Source organism: Scophthalmus maximus, chromosome 8 (assembly GCF_022379125.1).
Source record: "Scophthalmus maximus strain ysfricsl-2021 chromosome 8, ASM2237912v1, whole genome shotgun sequence".
NCBI classification, from domain to species: domain Eukaryota; kingdom Metazoa; phylum Chordata; class Actinopteri; order Pleuronectiformes; family Scophthalmidae; genus Scophthalmus; species Scophthalmus maximus.
The window spans coordinates 23311704-23332574 of NC_061522.1; the positions used below are offsets into that span (position 1 = coordinate 23311704).

At 43.9% G+C, this 20871-nt stretch overlaps 2 protein-coding genes and 1 long non-coding RNA gene across 3 annotated transcripts; 1 reads left to right on the top strand and 2 right to left on the bottom strand.

Annotated features, from left to right (window-relative positions):
- Positions 1-6: 6 nt before the first annotated feature.
- Positions 7-4585, bottom strand: tmem109 (transmembrane protein 109). The gene is made up of 3 exons (XM_035637064.2): positions 4110-4585; positions 2748-2850; positions 7-845 (listed from the first exon to the last, which is right to left on the bottom strand). The coding sequence occupies exons 1-3, from the start codon at positions 4536-4538 to the stop codon at positions 475-477; spliced, it is 903 nt and encodes a 300-aa protein (XP_035492957.1). The 5' UTR covers positions 4539-4585; the 3' UTR covers positions 7-474.
- Positions 4586-7376: 2791 nt separating this feature from the next.
- Positions 7377-20843, bottom strand: tmem176 (transmembrane protein 176). Its single transcript, XM_035637074.2, has 7 exons — positions 20701-20843; positions 15541-15669; positions 12918-13028; positions 12733-12789; positions 11188-11334; positions 10146-10262; positions 7377-9199 (listed from the first exon to the last, which is right to left on the bottom strand). The coding sequence occupies exons 2-7, from the start codon at positions 15664-15666 to the stop codon at positions 9146-9148; spliced, it is 612 nt and encodes a 203-aa protein (XP_035492967.1). The 5' UTR covers positions 15667-15669; positions 20701-20843; the 3' UTR covers positions 7377-9145.
- LOC118312482 lies at positions 9846-11893 on the top strand. Its single transcript, XR_004794231.2, has 2 exons — positions 9846-10299; positions 11083-11893. It is a non-coding gene; the product is annotated as an uncharacterized LOC118312482 (long non-coding RNA).
- Positions 20844-20871: the final 28 nt, after the last annotated feature.

Below are 20871 nucleotides of genomic sequence, written 5' to 3' on the forward strand. Positions count from 1 at the left end.
CACATATTGATTTTATTTGTTTCTTTTATTATTACTTTGTGTGTGCTGGAACAGCAATATAACAGGATCTCAGTATAAAAGGGGCTAAAGCATGAACCACATCCAATCAGAGCCCACCTCTGACCTGCGTGTCAGGCTAAGTAAAAAACTAAGATGAGAACATTTGTCCCAATGTGACAAAACATCTGACTGGAAGTATCATTACCATTCTCTAGAGTTAAAAGGAACCGTTTGAAATCCTCAAATGTGCAAATATTCTTCTTCCGTCTGAGAAGATTGACAGTATCAATCCAAGTATTTAACAGCGACACTTGAAGATGAACAGGTCGCTGCTTCCAGGAATGACCGAGTAATTCTATTGTGTCAGTAACAGATCATTAGAACATAACTTTTTTGACATCTGAAGTGTAAAAAGATTTGTCCCTGGAGGTTGCAGAAGCCCAGCAGGGCACGCGGCTCCATCATGTCACCCACTCACTCCGCCTTCGTCCACTTCTCCATCTCTCTGAGCCGCCTCTCCAGGATCCTCACCTGCTCCTCCAGGTGAGCCGTCTTGTCGGCCGCATCGGGGCCTTTGGAGGTGCCGACGCCCAAAAGGACGCAGGCGCACACCAAGACAGCCAATCGGACGGCCAGGGTCTCTGTGCCGACGCTGTGGTCCCTCAGGATGAAGCCAAAGCAGGCCAGGGCCACGCCCACTTTCAGCAGCCACACGGCCCGCCTCAGAGTGGAGGCGACCAAACAGAAGGCGAAGGAGACGAGCCAGTAGCCAATGAGAGCCACAAGAACCCACTGGGCAAGAAATAGAAGGCCCTCCGGAGTCACTCTATTGATGGGGAAGACAACTGTGGAGAGCAGGAGCACAATGACTTCAGTTATTATTATATTATAATATCAAGGTTCAATTCACTGTCTCTGGCTGGATGTTTAAAGTTATGTAACTTGAAATAATTATCAAAACCACATGATTTGTTGTGTATCTAATTCAGTCAAACGGTTACCTATAGTTCAACTAAACCAATATCCTTCATATTAAAAACAAAAAGTATCTCAGCAGTTGTAATCTGTGTAGTGGACATAACGGTCCGGAAATCGGGGATGAGAATTAAGGTTTGAGGATTGAGTGTAATCCAGAAGACACTGCATTTATTCAGTGTCTTCGACTGATTGCTCACAGAATTATGTCGCTGGTAGCAGAACTCTGACGCCTCCTATTATCACGGTTAAGTGGAGGCTGCTGTATGAACAGATGATGAATAAACGGCAGTAACAGTATAAAATAGTCAGATCCAGTCCAAGTATTTGGACAGTTTGACAGATGATGTGATATTTGCTTCTGATTATGAGCAGTTCCTTTCTCTCTTTACTTTTCTCTTGTTACCTTTTTTTTTCACCTGTCCAAAGAATCTTATTCCAGAACTGGGTAGGCTAAGAAAAAAGGCCATGACACTGCTCATTAGTCAAGTGTCCAATTACTTCTGAGACTCTGATGACTGAGGGTCTATGTGTAAAAAATAACGATCATTAATAAACTCTTCATAGAGTGACTTTAATGGTAAATTGACTGTATTTATAAAGCACTTTACAGTCACATTCACCCAGTCACTTAACTACCACAGGTCATTCACACAACCTTCAGGGGCCATTTAGGTTTCAGCGTTTTGCCCAACGACATTTCATCACACGTATTGGTGCAGCCGGGGATCGAATCATGACCTGCTCCATCTGCTGAGCCACAGTCGCCATTTACAACCTCATCACAAGTTTGTATAATATTTATAAATGCCAAATACAGGACTTAAATATAGTAATGAACATTTTCAATTATTTCAGATGGCACAGTCATGTTTGAAAAAAAAAGTTTGTAAGAACTTTGGCATGCCTCAATATGCTCATTATGCATTTCATGAGCAGATAATGAACAACAAAGGACTGAGCTGCAGCAGGGATGCAACTAACAATGCATATTTTGTATGATTAATCTATCCGCTTATCAATTTCTACATTGACTTTTGGGTTTATGAAAAGGTGTCCATTACGAGGACACATTTCTGTGTTATTTTAAGTTGAACAGCACATATGCATATCCCTTTGTTTGCCTGTTTGCTGCTGTGTTTGACTCCTCCTGAACCTGACGGTGTGCCGCTGGTGGGCGTGGCCTCTGGATTTCTGTTCTCCCGCCAGTCCATCAACACACATGAGCTCCACCATATAGTCACCTCCCCTACATGCTGCTGGCTGTGAAGACCGGTTCTTCCACCACGACTCAGTCAGACAATCTGCCGCATTTTGTGCAAGAAAGTCTTTGGCCGACCTCTCTGCATTTGTTGTGTTCTGAAAATGTGTTACCCTGAATATTAACCCCTCTTTACTTTTCACCTGTGCTCAGGATCACCTACCAGCCTCGTCATACCTGGTGTACTCCACTGCCTCCCTCAAATGTTTCCCTCTCTTTGTGTGCACATCCTCGAAACTGGACTGGTTAGAAATACATTATTCAACACATTGCAGACACACACATACACACACTGTGTATGTTATTTCCCTGCTGGGTGACATTGGTTTGAGAGTGTTAACTCTCCATAAGATATTTAAAGGAGTCCCCGCTCAGCACGCCAGCTGAATTCTCCTCAGTGAGATTTCTTAAATTATTTACATGTTTTTGCCTGTTCCAAATGTGCCCGTCGGTGCGTAATTTGAAAAAAAACATAGTGAATGTGCTGACGCCACACAGCAGAGATGCTTACCTTGGACTCCAGCAGCCTGCAGGAGATGTGAGACATGCTGTAGGAGCACATTGAGACCACTGGCCAAACCCTCCGCAACAACACCCAGAACCTGAGAGAAGGCCTGGAAGAGAGGGAGGTCCGGATATGTTTAAGGCGTGTAAGCATAGGAAAACTGGTACGAGTGTACATGAAGACGACCAATGACCGTATATGAAGATGGATAACGTGTCTCCACTTCCTTCCGCTGTGCAAAAATGAAGCCACATATCCCCGATACGGGTGATACTTTTAGTGCTCGTGAGTTCATTTGGAGAACTGGAGAACTGTAACTGCACAGTGACGATCGTGGAGTGGACCCATGGTAACGGGGGGGGGGGCACCCATTTACCCAGCTGACCAATTGCAGGTCAATCTCAACTGCCAATCATGCCATTTTAGCCCATTCTATTGCACTAAATAACTCATTAAAACCAAACTTAACAGAAACAGGAACACTTTAACATACTTGGTAAATGGACTTCATCAAACAGCACACCTCCACCTTTGTACAGTACTAATGCAGTTTCCTGCTTGAGCTGCCAATATTCATAGATTAGAGGGAGTTCTCAGAAATGTACCCACATTTGTGGACTCCTCTCAGAAACATGCCTCACACTTCCAGTCACTTCAGCTGAAGCAGAGGAGCTTTTAAAATCAGATGCACAGGTCTGAGGTTCACCATAGCCCCTCCTCCCGATAAACCCCAGTCTGCTCTGATTGGCCAGCTGGCCCAGTCTGTTGTGATTGGTCAACCGATTTCGAAATGTGTCGGAAAGGCCACGCCCCTTCACCAGAGAGGTGGAGATTCTCAGATCGCAGGCGGAGTTACCCCCAAAAGAGTCCGACTGTGACATCACAGTGGGAGAGAGATCTAGTACAGTAGATACTTTATTAATCCCAGTCTGAACAAGTTGTTCAGACTGGGACAAGTTGAACAAGTTGTTCAGAACTTCAGGCCGTTGGGTTTAGCCAGCTGGTCTTTTTTTTCACAGTTTGTGGGCTGGCAGGCTCCACAGATACACAAGTTTTTTCACCTTTACAGGACTTAATGTGACTCACTTTGCTTGACACAGTGAATCACCTGCTCATACATCAAGACGTGTGTATATTACCTGTGAATAGTGGGGAACTGTCAGGTTATTTTTAAATCTGTGAATATGAACGTGACACACTTAAACATAAGAATGGCAGACATGTGTGAGTCAAACATGTTGCTATAAGAACATTCCTTTTCCTGTTCGGACACACACATTTCCCGGTTGACATTGAACACATCTGTGAATCTATATTTCGTCTGGTTCACTTGTGAAGTTCAGCGCCATTACATTCCCCGTCTCTGACCTTCTGCACCGACAGCACCGTCTGCTCGCCGGCCAGCCTGCCCAGGTAGGTCTTGCCCTCCCCGGCCAGGTCAGCCAGGGCGCTCCGCAGCTCCTGGATCATCCCGGAGCGACTCTCGGACACTTCCTCCCCCGAAACGAGCAGGAACACGGCGCTCAGCGCGCACAGGCAGGCAGGGTTCGGTCGTGAGAACATGCTGACGGCGGGTGCGACGCGGACGCTGCTCGGTCCGAAACACTCCTTTGAACAGGGACCAGCAGGAGAAAAGTTTGGGTCTGAAGGGTAACAAGCAGCGGAGGACGCACGACGTTTTTCCACATCCTGTTGGAAAAACTTGGTGGTATGAATGAAAAAGAGACGCCTGCCCCCTGCTGGGCCGAGTGTGCAACACACTGACAAGGAGCGGCACCACACGTACATGTCACTCATCAGGTCATCATGTCACTCAAAGGTGTGTGCACACCGTCCACCGCTTTACATGGCGACCACGGGAAGGGGGACATAAAGTGTCAAGGTCAGAAGAGTTTTGTGAAAAAACTTTAAACACTCTTTGCACTCTTGTGGACTTTATCGTATATGCTTTCTGCCATTGCCCTTTCTTGTTGTGTTTTGGTTTGTGTGAAGTTACTTTCTTGTGATCCCTTGCGTTGTGTGCATCTTGAGTTTTGTAATTCCTGTTTTCTTTTGTAACTCACTTCCTGTGCTCCTGCGTCTGGTTCCCGGATACTTTACATTTCTTGTGATTCCCTGCAGAGGCGATCATAAAGTATGTTGGGGCCCTGGGCAAAAAAAATCAAAGGGGGCCCCTCGAACCAGCATTCACCACCATTATGTTATAAATAATCTATCTATTTAAAAACTATTCATTGTTAAATATTAACATTTCAGGGACAATGTAATTTAACTTAGTTCCAATACAGATGATGAAACTTGGCTACCAAGGTTTTAGCATTTACAGCGCAATGAAGATTTGAGTTTCATAAAACCACAGACCTACTCCACAGACATGAACAAAAATGCTTAAATACACTCACCAAACATCAAAGTAAACAAAAGAAATAATGTGATGCTTGTGGAAGTTTCATCATTCAAGTGTCTCTCCTCCCCAGTTAAGGCTAGACTAGCAGCATTTAGTTATGTAGTATTATATTTAATCATTATTATCTGTTCAATTTACCACTGTCTTGCTTTTTTTTCTCCCCGTCCTCTTTTTTCTTCTTTCTTTTTTTGCTTCCAGAAGCATAACTCTTCTTAATATTTTTGAGTGGCATTTGCTGTCATTAAGTTTGTTTACACTGAATCATGCACGTCACTCACAACAGGAGTAGAGAAAAAAAACTTGCAACGGGAGTTTCTTTAATTGACTGAAGTAAACTTTTGTGATGCCTTGCAGTTGCAGTCCCTCACCAGTAGGGTGTTGCAGCCTCCTCAGCGCCCCTGCTTCTAGAAGAACCGTCATTAACGGGATTAGTGAAAAACACATTGTTTTACTGTTTACTGTTTTTATGTCTGCTTATTGTTGTTTTTTTATTTCATTATCTACTCTATCTGTCTGCAGACCTGGGACAGTGTGGTTTATACATACACCCACAACTTCCTGCCAAAGATCATTGGATCATCTACAACATCGACAGGAGGCACCTGGAGGTTCATCCGTTTCTGTACTTAGATTTGAGTGATGCTTGTTTGTCCAGATCCAGATCTGGCAGTTTAATCTTTATATAACCAATATTGAGGTCCTGTAGTGGTTTGACCATGTAACGGCAATGCACCAGATCAACAAACAACAATAGTTAATCTGGTAGTTAGTTAATCTCAAAGTTAATCTGGTCCACCCTCCGACTCTGAGCACATATGTATACAGTGGTGATATAAGAGAAATAAATGTATGTGATGCTCATAGTGTCCTACCCGGGTGTTCACAAGTCAAAAACAGAAAGTGAAAATAACAATCTGTACTCTACCAAACCACATCCTGGAAGCTAGTGGCATGGCGCCTTGTTAGGAGGTTTTCGACCATGGTGTTGATGCAGTCTTCTGCACATAGCCAATCATAGAGTTTAAGGGGATGTTCACAAAATTGTTGTTGCTGTTGATTAATGTAATCAGCCAGTCTTGGGGGGGGGCCCATGCATGCAAGAAGTATGAAATTTGAGTCAGAGTGTGCTGGTGTTACACAACTGTGTCCTTGTGGATGGTATCAACAGTTTAACACCAATTCATTTAAGCTTCAGGCATATCAATCTGTCCTGTAAGTGACTGTGAATCAGTTTCACCTGCTCTGGTGCATATAAAAGTGACAATAGGTGCGATGGAGGCAAAATCAAGTACCGCCACAATACTGTGAATAGCACTTGGAGCATGTCCAAAGCTTGGATAGATAAACTGAATTGATTGAATCATCAGTATGATAGATAGCTACAACCCTGTCCACGCTGGACAAAAATCCCACTAACATCTTGCTGTTGTCATTGGTGTGAAAGGATACAATTGACTTTCATGGGTTAAATGACTGCTCCTGCTCTGGTCGGCAGTGATGTTACACGACACCCTGACGGAAATGCAAATTTTTGCCCCTTCTCTGCTATTATTCATGTCATGGACGTGTGGTAAGGCCAATAAAGGGGAAAACAGAATATACTGGATCAAAAACCTTGAATGTTGTTATAAAATCTAAGGACAAGTCATACAGACTTGTAAATGTAAAGCCAGACACATTTTTCCTGAATAACCTACATTTATTAATTAAATTGAATTTAAATCGGGTTTTGCTTTATTGTCATATTCAAAATATTGAAAAAGCAGAATAATTATCACACCACAACAATCATGATTGTTCCGCCTTGACGGACATATGCACTCTACTGAGTGTCATTCTCGTATTTTGACTGCTTCTCTCCTATAGATCTCTTCGAGTTGACTTCAACGGCTTCTTCATCTAAATCATTAACTTCATATCCCCCCCAACACACCCACACACACCCACACCCACCCACACCCACCCACCCCCACCCACCCACCCACCCACCCCCACACCCACCCCCACACACACACACACACCCCCACACACACACCCCCACACACACACACACACCCCCACACACACACACACACACACACACACACACACACACACACACACACACACACACACACACACACACACACACACACACACACACACACACACACACACACACACACACACACACACACACACACTTATTGGATATATACTGGACAAAATGTATCTCCTGGGACCACAGATTTAATCTATATAAGTATATTTGATTTTATTTTTGTATAAAATAATACAAAGCATATCAGTATTAGCAGACAATGGACAAACATATTTTTTTATAACACTGTGATAATGACATCTAGAAAAAAGTGCACACGATAGTGTATACTTTGTGTTATACTCACATCTGTTTCAAAACTGAGAGAAAAACTGTAAAAAAAAAACATTTTTACACTGGAGGCTGGTCACACGACTCTCTTCTCACACGGAGCAAAGTGGTGCAGTGAGACTTAGTCACATACCCTGACTAGTTTTGTGTTTCTGTGACTGGAGGCCCTGCAGTGTCTTTAGTGATCTCTTCCCCTCATTCAAGTCAGTATTTAGTGGAGGCACTACTTGTGGCAGTTACAGTCAGCGGAACCTATTTACACCTGAGCACCCATGAGCGTGTTGTTAGAATCAGGTGTGGTCCTTGTCACTAGAGGCAGAAGAAAGCAATTGACCAACATTAACCTGGCCTGAAGTCGGCGCTGCGGTATTCCACTGATCAAGATAGTAACAAACAAAGACAATCTGCTCGTGTGTGAAGTGTAAAAGCATTCTCTCCTTACTACCTGGAAAATCCTCCATTGAAATATTGATCCAGCAAGGTGCAAGCTCACATGGCTTTTACAGGGAACGGGACATGGCACCTATGATTAATAGAGAGGCTAAATACAATGATTTGGAACCGTTTCTCCGGTGCAGTGAACGTTTTTCCTGCTGTTAAACTCAAACAAGTGTCCTAAAAACACCAGACCACGCTCAGATGTTAAAATAGAGCTCTGTGAGGACACGTCTGTATCAGTTTGTACCTTGTGGAAATCCTATTTCACCCATTCATCTTTACAGTACGTAGCTTTGGGTTGATATTGGGCTCACCACATCTGGATGGAGCCTCCACCTCCAGGCTTCACTATGCGGCTGCTATTTTGATTTATTATAATTGTCAAAAAGGGCTGCACTGGGTGGTGTAGTGGTTAGCGCCGTCGCCTCACGGCAAGAAGTTTGTGTTTGCATCCCAGTTCGGAGCAACCAGGGCCTTTCTGTGTGGAGTTTGCACGTTCTCCACGTGTATGCGCGGGTTCTCTCCGGGGTTCTCTGGCTTCCTCCCACAGTCCAAAGACATGCAGATTGGGCTCAGGTTAAGTGGAGACTCTAAATTGACCGTATGATAGTTCATGTTTTTGTGTCTGTACGACGACCCTGCGTGGCCCAGGTGCACCGTGAGCCTGCAGCCACCTCAGCATCCTGCACCACCCAGAGAGTTCACTACCATTCACAGGATTCATTTTCACATTTCACATGACAACAGGGCTTCACAACACGAGAGCACAATCTCTTGATCTGACTTCTCCTCCATCTCCTCTTGTTAATGAACATCTTGAGTCAGATTTGAAACTTTATGCCAATGTTTACAATTGTTATTATTCATGCTCTCTCCTTTTCTTTTGTTGCAGCTCTGCTGTTGATTGGAGTTTTGAATCATTTAGCTTGGTTGTACCAGTGATCTAATATTCAGTTACTGACAGACATAGGTAATACAAACAAGAGACATTTGAGAACAGAGCTCCTCAACATGTCACGTAGCACAGTGGATAAGTCACAGATAGACAAGTAGACAAACAATCTGAACAACGGGGATCCGTCACCTTTTGTGAAACATGTTCAATCAACAGCCCACCCCGATGACAGCTGATCGATCGGCCTGATGGGACGTGATCCTTCACCTCTACTGGTCCAGCGGTCGGGTCGATCAGCTCAGGTTTGGGGGTATGAGAGCTTCGGATGGAGCAGCGTGAGTGAGAGACTATCAAAGACAAAGAGAGAGAGAGAGTCAGCACCTTTGTTCTACAAAGTCATCAGTATCCCAGGATGCATTCAGGTACGCTGACAGGGTCAGCCAAATGAGGACTTTGGAGGAGAGGGAGCTGTTCTCTGAACAGGGACACATGATTGATGCTGAATAAAAGTGTATTGTGTTTCCGCCTTTAACAAGGCAAAACTTCTGTCTTATTTAAAGGGGCAGTGAGCGTTTCTGGAGAAAGCTCGTTTCTCTCTTTGATGCTGTTGTGATTCTACTGCTCTGGCCGGGCCGCGAACCCACGACCGTACGGGAGTCCGACGCACTCACCACTCGGCCGGAGCCGCTGACTTACAAACTGCCCTCGTAAGTGTTGAAGTGTTCATTTGAAAACCACTCAGCAGATTGATTAAATAATTTAATCTAATGATATCTGCTCACAACAGCTGTCATATCAGCAGAATCTACATTCAGATTAGAAATGTGAAGCTGATTTTGTCTCCTTCTGTCTGCAAAAAAAGGAAAATGATTTCCTAAGGCTGCCCCTATTATTACAACTGTTTCTGAGCCATGTCAGAACGGAGAGAAAGACACTCAGTTTCTGGGTGTGTTTTTGTTTGTTTGTGTTTCTAAATTTCAATCACAGAGAACACTGATTTTCCCTCTTCATTGCTTCAGTGTCGTGTGCGAGCCTCAGCTGACCGTATTCACTGGAGCTGTTTCATATGAACAATTAAAGCTCCATGTGGAGAAGTTTGGAAGGGATCTACCTATTTGGAATTCCAGCGTTTTGCAAATTTTTCAACACAGCAACTATTTCAGGATGATACAAAAGTATAAAAAAAAAAGGCTTTGTCAATGTCATGCCAAATAGAACTGTGAAAAAACACCAACACGTGAACCTGCCACATCAAAATTGGTAATAAATAATGAAGAAGTGTTTGAGTCTCACCGTGTACTGCCCGAAGCTGTTTCTCTGTCTGAAGAGGAGGAAGCACACGATGGCAGAGATGACTGTTTGGGCCAATGTGAAGAGAAGGAGGGATGACTTCATTCCTCTGCTCAGCTTCTGTTGTGAAGGACATACAGAACTCAAACTAACTTTGGTAATCGCAACACGCACGCACGCACGCACGCACACACACGCGCGCGCGCGCGCACACACACACACACACACACACACACACACACACACAGCACCTTTATTAAATTGATTGAATGTGCCTGATCCCTGCCTTTGTGTACAGCAGCTTCAGAAAGTATTCAATATTTTTCAAGTTAATTAGTTCTCTCTCTCTTAACTCTACAACTGTCTGTGGGGGCTCTTCTGGCAGTGTATGAATGGGTGAATGTGACTTGTGCTTGTAGTGGTCAATAAGACTAGAAAAGTGCTGTTTAGTGCAATTATCTGCATTATTTTGAATTCCTATTACTGTCCTTCAAATGTCTGTACTAGATATCCATCTGATGGTGCTGTAGCTAAATTTAAAGAATTGTCTATCAGCACTTAATTCAATGTCATGGGTTTATTTAGCCTGGCAAGACTGGTCTTAAACCAGACAGCAAGGCCCTCTTTAATGCCAGGACCAACCCAATATACTCAAACTATATACTCATGCTCATTTAATGTCCGAGTTATACAGTCAATCCAATAGGAATCAATGGGGACTTTAAAGGGGCAGTATGGGAGGCCGACGCACTAACAACTAGAAACTGAAAAAGAAGATTTACCAATTGTAGACTTTGCATGAATGTTCTAAATTGTTTGTTGAATTGTTAGATTTTCTGTGTTTTTCATTTGTAGATCATATAATTAACAACTGTGATTATTTTAAGTCTCATTTTTCGCCATAAACATATGTCCCTGGCCTACTTTTACTGCTCCACAGGTCGTCGGGACCACACAAGAGCTCACCATCAGCTCACACACGCCACAAGACACACGTTTAAGCTGTGAGCCGGTGACGTTTGGATGTAATGAAGGGGACACCAACCATGGCGTAGTGTTTCTCACTGCAGCTGTCTTGGACCGTTTTGACACAGGGCACCTCAGGGTTCTTGTCCATGTCGATGGAGTAGATGATCACAGCCACCACCGACAGCACAGTGGACACCACGCTCACCATCAGACACAGATGCAGCTGATGAAGACAAACACACGAGATCAGAATCCTGTCTGGACACTGGTTCACTCTTTTATGATAAATCAGTGGCCAGCGTCAGAACAGAGATTGCAACCGACCTGATAAAAGGGAGTCTTTCCTTGCTACTGTAGCCAAGTGTTTGCCCACGTGGGGGATTGTTGGGTCTTTATATGAATACACTTGACTTGACTTGACCTGTCAATCAGTTCCCACCCTGAAATATTTACCCCGTATAATTCACTGTAAATTCGAAAATAAAATGATGGGACGCTTTAGACACACGAGACACTGATCAGTGGATAATTAGTTCTCATTTTGTGTTTGATCGCACTGATGGAAAATTCCAATCATAGTTATTATGTTACATAGAGAGGAGATTGTGTGAATCTTGAGGGAGCATGATGTTTGTGCTCCTGAAACCAAATCCACCTTCATAAGTTGGATGCTGCCTATTTCATGTATTTATCCAGCTCCTACAATACGTCACTAGAAGTTGGAAATGATACAATATATTGTCAGTTCTGTTTTGTAACAAAATAAAGTTTATTGATTCAGACTTCTTTTAGGCGTGATAAATTTTCTCGATGGATAATGTCCCTGGTGTTTACTGACTTTGAAATAGAGCTGGTGACTCCAGAGTCTGTGGCTACATCCACCCTAATATCTTTTCACTTTAAACAGCTTGTTATGACAAAGACATAGTTGCTTAGTTACGGAACATTCTACGAATGAAGAACAGCAATGGTAAAAAAAAGAGGGATTTCTTTTCATGGACCAGTTGGAAGATGGAACTGCTGCTGGCAGTAAGTTTAAGTAACACTTTCTAAACTCCTTATCTGACTGATAAGAACCAATCAGGTATAGTATAGGTCTCAAGCCAAGAGGAGAGAAGACGTTAATGTGTGATAAAGTAAATCAGACCGAACTATTCGTAAATCAGACCGAACTATATTGATCAGTGTGTGGATCATTGTTCTAATAAAAGAGATAGTATTTAGATTTGTTACTATCAATCGCCACAGTCGCCTCGTGTTGTTCCGAGCTGCAGTGATAGAAAAAGAAACTAAAATGAATCTGTCGGAATCAAATCATCTTTATTGAATTCAAATATAGCTCTAATATGAATGTGTCTATGTATTTATTTAGTGTGAGAATCTTTCCTTCTGTTTATTAGAAGTTCAGAGTGAACAGCAACATGATTCCACTCATTCTGAGTCAGTCTGAGTCAAGGAAAACCCAGAGCTTAAGTGACCTGGAAAACCTTCGTCGTACAGGCCTCAGGTGCAAACGTAGCAAAAGTGATATTTTTAAAAAAAAATGGAAATGTATTAATGTGGATGTAGCCTGTTTGTGTACAAGCATGCATGTGTGTGTATGTTCGGTCAATGGACTCACCATCTTCATGGTGCAGTTTTTATCCAAGATGATAGCAACCACTCCTGCTGTGAGGAACTGGGAGCACACACCCCAAGGAGGCAAAAAAAGATTGTCATCATGAAATTATTATTGTTATTGAATTACAGTTCATCACTTTAAGTATAGACTCTCAAAGGTATATGCACACACACACAGACACTCACCGTCAAGCCGCTCCACCAAGGAACTCCCAGGCTGACGACCTCAGTGAGCTCAGTGAAGTGCAGAGGAATGGAGTAGGACATGACCATCAGCCCCAGCATCACCTGACTCACCTGGCGAGCACACACACACACACACACACACACACACACACACACACACACACACACACACACACACACACACACACACACACACACACACACACACACACACACACACACACACACACACACACACACACACACACACACACACACACACGGGTCAGTGGGGGTTGATCACACATACTCACTGCTGCACAGCGGTTGACGCTCCTTAACTAACATGTGATTGTCCAGGGAGCCCAGTGTCAGAACATGAGCACTCTCATGTAGTTAGTGTAAGTTAGCAAATGTTAGGGAAAACAGCTCACCTACGGCTACTTTTCCTTTTACTGTAACATCATTTATAGGTTGTTTTTTTTTCAATTGGTAACAAGCACCAGTCAATAGTGAAACAACTTTTTCAAAACTCTTCAAAAAGTCTGCATCGCCAACTTACATCTGGGACAAACAATTAAACTCACCTCCAAAACTCACTCAGATTCCCACAACACTTGGTAACTTGTCTCAAAAAAAGCTAATTCGACCTGAACACTGGCAACAATTCTCACTCAGGAAGCAAACCTGTTGTTTGGGAGAGTGGTTCCAGTATATACGACTCTTAGCCGTTGCAGAGATGAAAAGGGTTTTTGACCATCTGGTCCACGGAAAGGAAGCCTCTAGTCACCAGTTCAATCTTTCTCAGGGAGCTAGATCAGTGGCAGATTACGCCATTCAATATAGAATTTTGGCAGCTGAAGGCAGGTGGGATCAAAAAAAGCTCCAGGGTTTTTTTTTCTTAATGGGCTCTCTGACAATATAAAGGACGACTTGGAGATGAAACATCTTGCACTGATTCCCTTATTTTGCCCCCATGTTCACAAGTCCTGCTTTTTCTGTGAACCCTGACAGCCAGTGGAGCCAAGTTTCCTCCATGACGACTTTAAACTGCCCTTCCTCAGCTCCCCCTGAGGAACTCATGCAGCAAAGATGTGCTCAACTAACTGCCCAAGAGCGACAAAGAAGAATAAATTGCTAGAGTGTGCATGCACTGTGTAGAGGCCGGTCACTTCCTCACATCCTGCGCTCTGCGGCCAAAAGATAAGGCTCATCAGGACTCTCCATCAGGACTCCTCATCAGGACTCCCCATCAGGACTCCCCATCAGGACTCCCCATCAGGACTCCCCATCAGGACTCTCCATCAGGACTCTCCATCAGGACTCTCCCAGGGCCTGATGAGCACGTCTCATTCCACTCACCAGTCCCCATTTCAGCTCCAGGCCAATGAATGGTTTGACAGAGAGAATATACTTCTCTATGCAATGGTGGATTCAGGGGCTTATCATTGCCACAGACCCTCTCCCTGAACCACAATAGGTCAATGGCCTTGATGGCTGATTGCTTGCTAAAATCACTCATCGTATCACACCTGTAAACTCGGTCTGTTTCGGAAATCACCAAGTCCCTTTTTACATTATTTCTGCCCCAATGTATGCCCCATTAGTTTAATGACAGCCTTGGCTCAGACTCCACAACCCACGTTAAGACTGGTCAACATTATCTGTGGTTAACTGGAACCACATCTGTCAATCCCACTGTATTTGTTCTGATCTAGGTCACCTGCCTCCAGCTAACTCACCCCCCTCTGATCCCCCGGCCTCTCCTCAGTTCCCTCCATTCATCATGACCTGGAGGAGGTTTACCGTAAGACCCAAGCCAAGTCTCTTCCCCCTTGAAGATCCTTTGGGTTGTATCTTGGGTTGGACCCCCAAGAAGAAAGCAAAGGTCAAGGAGACAATGTTTCTCCAAGCAGTGTCTGGTTTCCAACAGCCAGCCCAAGCCTGAGTCACAGTTTTGCTAGTTGCCCAGCCATCCAGAGCCTCAGTTGTCCAGCCATCCAGAGCCTCTAGTGAATGAGAATTTTCCTGATCAGCTCATCACTGTCTGCTTAAAAGCTGTGACTCTTTAAATAATCGCCACCAGATTGCCTTGCCTACTACGTGGTACTACACTCTGCCATCTTGTCTCTACACTTTGGGTTCTATGACGCTGGGCCCTTCTTCTCTCAAAAAATCCTCAGCTTGAAACTTAGCCTGGACACCACTGCAGATCTCCACCTGCCTCGCCCCTGCTTCCCTGCCTGCCTGCCTGCCTGCTCAGCATCTCAATCCCCCAGCCCTCATCCCCTTTCCTAGAAATTACATTAAAACTTGTAAATCTCATCCTGAGTCTGGTGTCTGCACATGGGTCCAGAACTAGCTCAACCTTAACAAGTTAAGCCACAGGTCTAGAAACATCAGGTCAGTTTTGGTGTGGATCAACATCCTGTTGATGAAGCATTTAAAATTTTGGCCTAAAATACTTGAATCATTTTTCTTCTTGACTAAAGTCCACGTACGAAGGACCATGACCGGAAGCAATTGTTAAGAGAGGGGAATCGTGTCTAGAGCTATGTGTAGTTTCTGTGTGGTGATGCAAAACACACGCACGCACGCACGCACGCACGCACGCACGCACACACACACACAGTTTTAGACTCACCCCCAGACATTTGGGCTCTCCTCTCTGGATGGCAGCACGCAGAGCCTGCTGTCTGTCGGTCAGCTTGACAGCATTCACATCCTCCAGCACCTGCACCGTCAGATCCCTGGAGACAGCCACGGCCATCACCTGGAGACGGATTTTTGTCGAAATTTCCTCCATCAGATGTGTACACTTGGTATAGCTAACATCATTAATGAAGTCTCAGTTCTGTTTTATTTGTCCCAGTAAGCTATTCCAGCAAGCCATCATGTAAAATAGTAGGATCCTACTCAAATTTGCTAATGACACTGCACTGTTTTGGCTAAAGTAACAAAGTAGGACATGTCCGCATGTAGGGAGGAGATTGTCCAGATTTGTGAGTTGGTGCAGGGATCATAACCTTCAACTTAACAGACTTAAAAAAGTAAAGGAGGAAAAGCCTGTTGATAGTGCTTGGAAACAAAATGAAAACGTGAAATAATTTCCCGACCCAATCATCTCTGCAACCTTAGATGGGAAAGCATTTTTCTCTCCAATCTTTCTCTTCAGTGTATAAAGTTTGACTTTAACTTTTGGCTATGGGGGTTTTGTTGAGTGGACGCATGTCAATATGCTCTGCTAAAGCTATACTAAAACTCATATTTCGGACTCCGGTAAACCAATTTTCATCAGAAGAACCAAATATAATATAAATACCAAAGTTGTAATAAAACACTTTAACTACAATATAAATTGTAGATCTTGCATCGCCAAGTGCCAACTCCACGACCTTCTGCCAGCCCCAAAGCTATGGATACTCACCAAACACCTATCATTACACCATAGATACATTATTGGATGGGGACAACCCTTATACTATTGAGGAGTGAAGTGTGATATCAAGGGGTCATTAACTGAGCAGAGCCAGTCACGCAGGCAGAGTTGAAGAAATGTTTCGACACTTCAATGCTCTTGTCAGGGTTGAGCAGGAACTGGACCCACATGCAGAGGTGGTGCAAAGAATATTTAATAATAAAATAAAACAAACCGACAAATTTCCAACGTAAAACATACCAAGGGTGTCCACAACATGTAGCAAACAGGTAAAACTAAAACACTGGAGCCAGGGGGATAATCACAGGAACAGACTGGAACAAACCCACAAGGACAGACCGGGAGACAAGCACAGGTACAGACTCTGGGGAAACAGCAGAAACAGATCGAGGGACAGACCGGGAATATAACAGACGACCCAACACAGACAAAGACAAAAGGGAAGCACAGAGACTCAATAGACACAAGGTGGGCGGGGCCAATTGAACAGGTGAGACACATTAGGAACAGGTGCAGACAATCACAGTGGCAGGAGACAGAGGAAAACAAGACACCAGAAACAAGACACGGGAAAGGAAGTGCCGCAACACGAGGAAAAGGACTTCAAAATAAAACAGGAAACAACAACAAGGGATCAAGAAACTAAGGGGAATAATAAAATAAACAAACTAAAGAGTCCACTATAACATAATAGTTCATGACCCTTGCGGATTGTGACAGCTCTTCAATCTCCACGAGGGAGCAGAGGAGCTGCAGCCGGCACCAGTACACGCAAAACTCACCACGGAATTGGTCAAACAGCAGAGGTCACGTCCTCATCGAGAACACTCGCGATGAAAGTGTCTGAACTAGTACGATAAAGAAGTAGTGGTGAGAGCAGCCAAGACTGGCCCAAGAATCAGCCAGGGAGGTTTTACCAGGACATGGAGTTCTAAAAAAGCTCCTTGTGACAGACAAGTGGTATGCTGAAGACTTCATCATGCAAATTAGAGAAGGAACTAGACTGAGGTGTTATGTGGAAGTTATTAGGTGTGCTAGCCTAGGCCTATTTTGGTAAAGTAAACAGCAAGTTACATTATTACTTGTTTTTTTAGGTGAGCTCACTCACAAGTTCAAATTTCACTTTTGTTTTCAGTTGTTTCTTAGGCGATATCATTGAGGCTGCTTGACTGACTTAAAGAACTATTAAGGATGAATCAATCTTCACCTAGGAACTCAATGGTGTGTAACAATTTGAGTGTTGTCCAGCAGGGGGCAGCAATGACCTCTCATTACAAAATATAAAGCACTGACATTAGTTTTCTTGAGAGAGAGAGGGCGTGTTTCCATGTCAAAAAGAACCCAACAACTGTTCAATCACAACCTGGGCTGGGGGTGGGGGATGGGCGATCCGTCACTTTCTACGTGATCGTAACCATTGGGATTTTTCCGAACAACAGTATCAAACAATCCCAGAGTGACCATTATCAAATAGGATAAAAAACTGAAACATAAAAAAAATAATGTATGAACTGTGCAATGTGCAAACTCTCTTAAAAAAATTTAAAAAATTGTTCATTTGCAAAGTGCGATTAAAGTAATCAATAATACAAGATAATATCCACATGAACACAAACTTAGACCAAAGTTACATCCAATTGTTCTGGTTCTGGTACTTCTGGTTTATGTCTTGGTTGTCATTTCTTCTTGTTTTTCTTCAGTACTGAACCACTCAAGGTCAATATCATAGGGACTGGGGACGTAAATGGACTGTATTTACTTATCAACCAAAATGTACAGTGCTTCTATACACAGCAATCTTTCTTTCTATTATACATCATTCATAAACTTCAGGGAACAAGTTTGCAAGTTTTCAAACCCTCAACCTCATGGTTGTTGGGCTTATTAAAGCAGCATAATAATCATGCAAGTATTCCAGTCACGGATGACAGGCACTGGACAATGACAACACAAAGAGTGGAGGCAGCAAGTGCAGTGGAAGGTCAGTGCTAACGTGACACGACATTTGCATTTGATCAAGTTAGAGTGTTTGAAATGAAAGGAGGAAACACAAACTCAAACTTGTTCAAGCAGCTCGAAGACGCGCAGGCGCCCAGTCGTGTACAGGCGCATGAGGACAAACCATGTGTACGCTCACTGCATGGTTTACTGCCACCTGACATTTCCAAACTCCTCATCTCCTCTCCCCCTTTCTTTCAGACCCCTCACATCTTCTGACCTCTGGCTTTTTTGTTCTGTTCCATGCTCACAGTCCAAATGTAAAGGTGATAGACACTGATGATAGACTGTGGAACCGCTTATCATTCGCCGTCTTGCCCATCTGTTGCCAATTTTAATTCCAGCTACAGACTCACCTTCACCCAGCTGCTGTTCACAGGAGGGCATTAAAGATTCACGACCGTTTTAACAACCACACTTCCAATATGCCTGTTTGAGCCTATTAAGTACAAACCATATGTACTATTCTTTACAACCTAATGATTTAGCAAACCACATTGCTGTGAAACTTGAATGCAATTTTCCCTCTTCTCAGGCAACTACTGGTTCCCATTTATTTCTGGATAATGTGAAACTCTTTAGGCAAATGACAAAACTCAAAGCGGCTGTGGCTCAAGAGATAGAGAGGTAGTCCCCCCTGAACCCTAGTGTTACACACTGACACAGTTGGGAATCCCATTTTGAATCCGAAGGCGTGGCAAGCTATTGTCCAACACATGAATACAGTTGGAGGTGACACCGGTCTGATCAGAAGGACGTCTCAGGCGAACCATGGGTTCATTTATATTGGGACAGAAAACAGACACTGGCCCCGAATCATCTCCCAACGTGGTGTGTATCCAGTCAACAGCTGAGCAGCACCATTATTACTACGACTATTGTTTATGTTTAAATACACGCTGCAATCGGTTCGCATAGGAGGAGGAGAGAAGGAATCAGTCTCCCTGAAATGTATATTATTTTCTTTCATGGTCGCGGGTGCCTGTGCCAATTTGGAGCCTAAGAGCATAGAAAAGTTTGAGCAGGAACAACAATTTGTTCTCGGGTTTTTGCGTATTTTTGAGTGCAACTTTCAAAACAGACGCAGCAAACTGACGATGAGATGGAGCAATCCTCAAGAGTCAAGACCGACTGCAACATTCAGTAGCAGCTCACAAATGCCGACACTGGCAGGTTTTGAGACGACTCCCAAAAGCCACTGTGATGTTTCAGAGCATTGAGAAGACACTGATCACTGAAGTATCTGGTCTACGAATAGAGTATTTGATATACAGGTCCTTGTTAAGTCATTTAGTGAACAGTAAACTGTTATTTTATACAATAATTGCTGGCAGGTTTGAGGCGAATCAGACGTATGATCAACCGATCCCATGGGGCCCGAGACACCAATGGGGGGCTTTGGGTTGCATGATGATTTCCAGAAATAAATTTAAAAACGATTAGAAATAGCGTATTGTGACCATTTTGGCCAACTGGCTATTTGTCACGCCATACAAATAAAAAAAATTGTCATCAGCCTTCTAATTGTCGTTGTCCCCCACCGTAGACTTTGAGAAGACGGATGTCGTGTCTCTACTTCCTCCTGTGCAAAAATATCCTGGACACTGGCGCTGCCCAGGAGTGTTGTGGTGAGAGATCCCGCTGATATACTGTACGCTGTCAATCACGATGTTTCATCCTGATTTTGCAGAATTAAATAACTTATTAAAGACAAATGTACCTGGATAATACACACTTGAATATAGCAGTCCACTTTGGTCCCCACGTGACCCCCCGAGGCGACTATGACAGATCAAAAAGCATCACGTGCACCTCTAGGTGTCCTTTTCTTCACGATCGTGTTTCTGGCACAACTACTCTGAGGGTGGGAGCTCAACGGCCTCGGGAACCCCACACACGGCATTCGCTGTTAGTTGTGATCAATAGTGCAAATCAATTTCTTTTTCTTCCTACAGAACTTTTAAAACAGCAAATGCACCAGAGTCCTTCAGGGCTCCAGAGGTGGACACGGCGCGCGCCACTGGCTGATGAGTATTATTCTGATTCCAGGCTTCCAGGAGGGGCGGGCACGGAGCTGGAGGCACTAGTCTCCCGCTATACACAAAGAAATAAGAATATGAGCAGGCAGGCAGACGAATATTGTCATATGGATTTATTCCAGCCCGGCGTGCCACACTGAACCGGAAATTCCATCTTTACGCATCACGCACAAAATCGACTGCGTTGCGCAAACTCGTTTTGGACCGTCGGGAGCGATGTTGTTCTAAATGCGTCAACCGTCGGGGTTTCATCCCGCACACTTTCCATGTCATCAAACTTTAGGCTGCGGTCGAACTTACCAATAAGCACAACATGTCTCATCCCTACCTGTTTTTCTTCTCTACAGAGATGTTTCTTCAAAGAAGTGTCCTCCCTTGTCGACCACTCGTCAATTCTGTCCTCTAAGCAGGAGAGAGAGAGAGAGGGAGACAGAGAGAGAGAGAGAGAGAGAGAGAGAGAAAGAGAGACAGAGAGAGAGAGAGAGAGAGAGAAAGAGAG

What these genes read in the sequence shown, in the direction of transcription:
- tmem109 (XM_035637064.2), bottom strand. Translation starts at nt 4,538, where the DNA reads ATGAGTGACATGTACGTGTGGTGCCGCTCCTTGTCAGTGTGTTGCACA. An exon ending in CGGTGCTGTCGGTGCAGAAG is followed by an intron (nt 2,851 to 4,109) that starts GTCAGAGACGGG and finishes CCTCTCTTCCAG; the next exon opens with GCCTTCTCTCAGGTTCTGGG. An exon ending in GCAGGCTGCTGGAGTCCAAG is followed by an intron (nt 846 to 2,747) that starts GTAAGCATCTCT and finishes TGCTCTCCACAG; the next exon opens with TTGTCTTCCCCATCAATAGA.
- tmem176 (XM_035637074.2), bottom strand. Translation starts at nt 15,666, where the DNA reads ATGGCCGTGGCTGTCTCCAGGGATCTGACGGTGCAGGTGCTGGAGGAT. An exon ending in GAGAGCCCAAATGTCTGGGG is followed by an intron (nt 13,029 to 15,540) that starts GTGAGTCTAAAA and finishes TGTGCTCGCCAG; the next exon opens with GTGAGTCAGGTGATGCTGGG. An exon ending in CTTGGTGGAGCGGCTTGACG is followed by an intron (nt 12,790 to 12,917) that starts GTGAGTGTCTGT and finishes GTGTGCTCCCAG; the next exon opens with TTCCTCACAGCAGGAGTGGT.